The sequence below is a fragment of the Tachyglossus aculeatus genome, chromosome 25, assembly GCF_015852505.1.
Source record: "Tachyglossus aculeatus isolate mTacAcu1 chromosome 25, mTacAcu1.pri, whole genome shotgun sequence".
NCBI lineage: Eukaryota > Metazoa > Chordata > Mammalia > Monotremata > Tachyglossidae > Tachyglossus > Tachyglossus aculeatus.
In genome coordinates, this window is record NC_052090.1 from 15,909,804 (window position 1) to 15,916,231 (window position 6,428).

General features: G+C 57.1%; 1 protein-coding gene across 1 annotated transcript; it reads left to right on the forward strand.

Annotated features, from left to right (window-relative positions):
• The first annotated feature begins 1,123 nt into the window (after nt 1–1,123).
• SOX17 (SRY-box transcription factor 17) lies at nt 1,124–4,529 on the forward strand. The gene is given in 4 exon segments (XM_038766718.1): nt 1,124–1,474; nt 3,262–3,518; nt 3,520–3,725; nt 3,727–4,529. Coding segments are annotated over 4 exon segments (1,170 nt in total). The 5' UTR covers nt 1,124–1,161; the 3' UTR covers nt 4,121–4,529.
• Nucleotides 4,530–6,428: the final 1,899 nt, after the last annotated feature.

Here is a 6,428-nt window from a genome sequence, read left to right on the forward strand (position 1 = left end):
TATTTCCCGGGACAACAGGAGCGGTGCGTTTTCATTCTTTTCGCCCCGAACAGAGGCATGTGGTGCCGACCGCCCCTGGACCCGGGAACCCAGGGAAGCAGCATGTCGTATTTATTGAGCGCTTACTGTGTTCAGAGCACTGTACTAAGCTCTTGAAGTTCATAGATTACGGGCCTGGCAGTCAGAAAGTCATGGGTTCCAAATCCCATATCTAATAATAATAATAATGACATTTGTTAAGCGCTTACTATGTGCCAAGCACTGTTCTAAGCACTGGGGGGGCGGGTAGAAGGTATCAGGTTGTCCCACATGGGGCTCACAGTCTTAATCCCCATTTTACAGCTGAGGTAACTGAGGCACAGAGAAACTAAGTGACTTGCCCAAAGTCACACAACTGACAACTGACAAGTGGCGGAGTCGGGATTAGAACCCATGACCTCTGACTCCCAGCCCGGGCTCTTTCCACTGAACCACAGTGCTTCTCTGCCATTTGTCTGTTGTGTGACCTTAGGCAAGTCACTTCACTTCTCTGTGCCTCGGTTACCTCGTCTGTAAAATGGGGACTGAGACTTGGCGGAACCGTGTCCAAACCGATTGGCCTGCGCTTAGTACAGTGCCTGGCACATAGTAGCGCTTAAACAAATGCCATTATTCTTACTATTATCCGAACTGGGGGCTCCGAAGCCGTCCAGGGTCTTCGGGGAAGAAAAAGCACCTGGCAGGTGGAAGAGGAGGCGGGGCGGGAGAGGATGGGGACTGTGAGCCCACTGTTGGGTAGGGACTGTCTCTATATGTTGCCAACTTGTACTTCCCAAGCGCTTAGTGCAGTGCTCTGCACACAGTAAGCGCTCAATAAATACGATTGATTGATTGATTAATTGATTAATTGATTGACAGGGGAGGGACCGGGCGGAGACGCGGGACAAGGGCCGGACGGGGCGGGGCGGCTCCCCCGCTCCCCGCCCCCGGGGCCCCCCATTGGCCGACTCCCTGTTGAAATGGAGGCGGCGGTGGGAGCGCGGCGGCAGAGGGATTGAGTCGGGGGGACGGGAGGAGGAGTGATCCCGGGATTTCCCGGATCCCAGGCAGGAGGCGGCCCCCAGCCTGTCCCGGCGGGAATCCCGGGGCGGGGGGCGGTGGGGGGCGTCGGGCCGGAGCGCCATGAGCAGCCCGGATGCGGGCTACGCCAGTGACGACCAGAGGCAGGCCAGGTGCGCGCTGCCCATGATGATGCCCGCCGCCCTGGGCCCCTGCCCCTGGGCCGACTCCCTCAGCCCCCTCGGGGAGGCCAAGGCCAAGGGGGAGGCCGCGGGGGCGGCGGCGGGGGGCGGCGGCGGCGGGGGGGCCCGGGCCAAGGCCGAGGCCCGCATCCGACGGCCCATGAACGCCTTCATGGTGTGGGCCAAGGACGAGCGCAAGAGGCTGGCACAGCAGAACCCGGACCTCCACAACGCCGAACTGAGCAAGATGCTGGGTGAGTCCGGCCAGGGGCCAGGGGGAGAATCAATCAATCGTATTTATTGACCGCTTACTGTGTGCACACCACTGTCGGCAACATAGAGACAGTCCCTACTCAACAGTGGGGGAGAAGGAAAAGGGGCACCCTTCTCCGCCCGCCCCGCACCCGTCCTGATGTCCTCTATGGGTCCCCTCCGTAGTCTCCATTCATTCACCAGTATTTATTGTCCGTAGTCTCCATTCATTCATTCAATCAATCGTATTTATTGAGCGCTTACTGTTGGCAACATATAGAGACAGTCCCTACCCAACAGTGGGGGAGAAGGAAAAGGGGCACCCTTCTCCGCCCTCCGCGCACCCGTCCTGATGTCCTCTATGGGTCCCCTCCGTAGTCTCCATTCATTCAGCCGTATTTATTGTCCGTAGTCTCCATTCATTCATTCAATCAATCGTATTTATTGGGCGCTTACTGTGTGCACACCACTGTCGGCAACATAGAGACAGTCCCTACCCAACAGTGGGGGAGAAGGAAAAGGGGCACCCTTCTCCGCCCTCCGCGCACCCGTCCTGATATCCTCTATGGATCCCCTCCGTAGTCTCCATTCATTCAGCTGTATTTATTGTCCGTAGTCTCCATTCATTCAATCAATCGTATTTATTGAGCGCTTACTGTGTACACATCGCTTTACTAAGGGCTTGGGAAGTCCAAGTCTCCCATCAATCTAGACCGGGCTTGGGTTGCCAATCCCGAAGGCCCACCTGACGCTTGTCCAGAGAGGGGTCTGGGTCCCGGGATGATAATAATAATGATGGCATTTGTTAAGCGTCTACTATGTGCAAAGGACTGTAGAATCAGCATGACTCAGTGGAAAGAGTACGGGCTTTGGAGTCAGAGGTCGCGGGTTCAAATCCCGGCTCCGCCAATTGCCAGCTGTGTGACATTGGGCAAGTCACTTAACTTCTCTGTAGTCTCTTAACTTCTCTGTACTTTTCTAGACTGTGAGCCCACTTCTAGACTGTGAGCCCACTGTTTGGTAGGGACCGTCTCTATATGTTGCCAACTTGTACTTCCCAAGCGCTTAGGACAGTTCTCTGCACACAGTAAGCGCTCAATAAATACGATTGATTGATTGATTTTCTGTCTATTACCTCATCTGTAAAATGGGGATTAAGAGTGTGAGCCCCCCGTGGGACAGGCTGATCACCTTGTAACCTCCCCAGCGCTTAGAACAGTGCTCTGCACATAGTAAGCGCTTAATAAATGCTATTATTATTATTATTAACGTTAGGATGGGGGGTGGGAGTGAGAAGGGGGCGTTCCGGCCGTCCGGCGCTGCCACACCGGCCACAGTCGAGGCTTCAGAGGCCTCCTGTATTTCGGTCTTGGCCGTAGTTTCCCCCTGCGTCCCGGGGCTACAGACCCTCGTCTTGGGGGGACCCGGGTGGGAGAAGAAGAGGGGGGGCGTTCCGGCCGTCCAACGTTGCCCCACTGACCACAGCCGAGGCCTCCTGGGCCTCGTTGTTGTCCGCATCCCTAAGATGTCCCCGCGTCCCGGGGCCACAGACCTTTCCCGGGTGGGATAAGGGGGTTTTCCAGCCGTACCAGTGGTGTTCCCCTGACCACAGATGAGGCCGCAGAGGTGTCCACACACAAGCCCTGCCCGGGTCCCCGATGCCCCCCGCGTCCCGGGGCCGCAGACCCTCCCGGGGGCGGTCCGGGGCGGGGCCCAGGCGTCGCCCACCCCGCGTTGGGGCCGTCGGTGACCGCGCCTGTGTCCCCTCCCGCCCCCGCCCCCGCCGCAGGGAAGTCGTGGAAGGCGCTGTCGCTGTCGGAGAAGCGTCCGTTCGTGGAGGAGGCGGAGCGGCTGCGGGTTCAACACATGCAGGACCACCCCAACTACAAATACCGGCCTCGGCGGCGCAAGCAAGTGAAGCGGCTGAAGCGGGTGGACGGCGGCGGGTTCCTGCACGGCATCCCCGACCCTCCGGGCCCGGGCCTGGGCCCCGACGGCCGCGGGCCGGTGGACAGCCTCGCCCTCCATTACCACGACCAGGGCTACCGGCCCCCCCGGCCCGTTGCCCCCGGCCCTGGGCCACTATCGCGACTGCCAGGGCCTGTCGGGGCCTCCCTTCGACGGCTACCCCCTGCCCACCCCGGAGGCGTCCCCGCTGGACGGCGTGGAGGCCGACCCGGCCTTCTTCGCCGCCTCCCTGCAGGGGGACTGTCCGCCGGCGCCCTACGGCTACCCCGACCCCCCGCCGGTCCCCCCCCCGGCCGGACCCTCCGGCCCACGGCCTACCGGGCCTGCTGGGCCCCGCCAGCCCAATGCACGTCTACTACGGCCAGGTGGGGCCCGCCCCGTCCGGGGGCGGCCGGGCCTACCCGCTGCAGGCCCCGGCCGGGCCCGGCCAGCCCTCCCCTCCTCCGGACACGCTCCCCTGCCGGGAAGGACTGGACCCGGCCCCTCCGGCCGAACTCCTGGGAGACCTGGACCGGACCGAGTTCGAGCAGTACCTGCACTTCGTCTGCAAACCCGATTTGGGACTGCCCTACGCGCCCCACGACGGCAGCCTCGCCCTCCCGGACGGCCACGGGGCCCTCTCCTCCGTCGTGTCGGACGCCAGCTCCGCGGTATATTACTGCAACTATCCCGACGTCTAGTATATTCCGGGCAACCATCCCCTACCTACCCCCCATCCCCCGCCCCGGGCCGGCAGCGGCATAAACAGCGTTACACACTTCCTGCGAGAGCTAAGGAAATCCTTTGACCTCTCCTCGCCTCCCTCTCATCACGCCGCCCCCACCCCCAAGGCGTGTTTCCACCGAGAGATTTGTCTCACGGCTGTCTCGGACCTTAATTTATGGTAATTTATTTGGCTCGGCTCTTGGCCGTTTACGAAGAAAGCAGCCGGACTTTGCCAGCGGCTGACTTGGCCTCCCTAATCTTTCAAGGGGGGGTGGAGAAAAAAATTGCCCCTCCGGCGGCGTCCGATCTGCGTTTTCTGCCGCCCGAAAAACTTCCTCGGTGGTTCAGCGAAGGTCTTGTATAGTTTGGGTTTTTCAAAATAAAATCTGGCCTCTTTTTTTTTTTAAATCTTGCCTTTCCTTTCCTTCGAAAGCCGGTTACCAAATTCCGCCATCCGTTACATCGAAGGGCGTTAATCGTGCTGTTTGTTTGCGGTTAAAGCTAAGCTGAATGTTTATTTTTGGGCCAATCTCCAGATCTTCACGGTTCTTTACCGAAATCACTTCCGTTGTGTTGATGGGGCTTGTGGTTTTAGATATTGCACTTCAAAAAGTTTCTGAAACGGTGACATCCAGGGGATGTGATCGAAACTACTGCAGTGGGAAACAGTCCTCAGCACCTTTATCGCGCCTCTTACAGTGTTGTCTGCCGCCTGGGAGTTTTGAGACGAGGAATGGTGTGGCTCAGTGGAAAGAGCACGGGCCAGAAGTCATGGGTTCGAATTCCGGCTCTGCCATGTCTGCTGTGTGACCTTGGGTAAATAACTTAACTTACCGGATTCTGTTACCTCATCTGTAAAATGGGAATGATGACTGTGAGCCCCACGCGGGACAACCTGATCACCTTGTATCCCCCAGCGCTTAGAACAATGTTTTGCACAGAGTAAGCGCTTAGCAAATGCCATTATCATTATTATTATTGACAATTTCCACTCCTTGACCACGCCGCTTGCTCCTGACCCTTGCAGCAGTAAGTGGCTCGCTCTCCGGCGGATTTATTGAGTTGATACTGAAAATAGCCTCTGACCCGTCTCTTTCCCACCTTCCGTGTGTGTGATGACTGCCGCTTTGGGGGTCCCACCTTCTAATGCAAAGGAATCAGTCCACGGTCTTTAGTGACCGCTTGCTATAGGCAGAGCATTGTACTTAAGGTCTTGGGAGAGTACACTGCAACAGAATTAGCACGTATGCAAATCCGTCCTCAATTCCGGATTCAGATCCTGAAGTTTTTTTTTTCCCCACCAAAGATACGCTTCGTTCTCAAATCGAGTTCAGAATGGTATTCTATTTATTCAAGGAGTGGTCTCAGGTCTGATCATCTGATCAGAGAAGAAATCTACCCCGGCTTGGAGAAAGACTTCAAAATCGTACTCAACAGACTATAGTATTTAATCATTTAAACAATGAGATCTCAGTGGTCGAGGAGTTCAAAGCTAAAGTGTGTTCCTCTCTACCTTGAGTTTCCACATGCCCCCCCCCCCCCCCCCGCGCCCCCGTCCCCCAAATTCTGTTAGTCGGTGGTTTGTGGTGCGTCGGACTTCTTCCAAATCTGGCTCCCCGCTGCGGGGAGAATCTCACTGTTAACATATTCTTTACTGCGCGACTTATTTTTCTTTCCAAACATATTCAGAGTCTGTTAGGGAACGGGGAACCTCACGGGCTGCGCCTTTCCCACAGTCGTTCTGCCCCAATTGGGTGTGTAAAGCAGTGCCATTCCCGTGTTGTGTACAGTGTGGGTGTGTCGCAAGGACAGGTGGAGAAGGTTTCCCTAATCTCCCGGGCCAACGGAAGGAGATGGGGCTGGGAAGGTGCCTCATTTTGCAACCCGCCCAGACAAAAAAGGGCCTTGGGCCATGAAGTCTCCGTTCCCGGCCCCGGGTGGATCCGAGAAGGTGGGCCGGAGCCTCAGAGAACCAGCGCGTGAGTGTACTAGGCTTGTCGCTGCCCAATTTGTCCCTACGAGGCCCGAATTCATTCAGTCGTATTTGAGTGTGTATTGTGTGCACAACACTGTACTGAGCGCTTGGGAACTACAAATCGGCAACAGATAGAGACGGTCCCTACCCATCAACGGGCTCAGAGACAGACCCGAATGAATGTGTGGCTTTCCAGTCTCCTCGGGGGAGTGTGTTACTACTATTACTACTACTACTAATGGTGTTTGTTAAGCGCTTACTATGTGCGGAGCACTGCTTTAAGCACCAGGGTAGATACAAGGTACTAA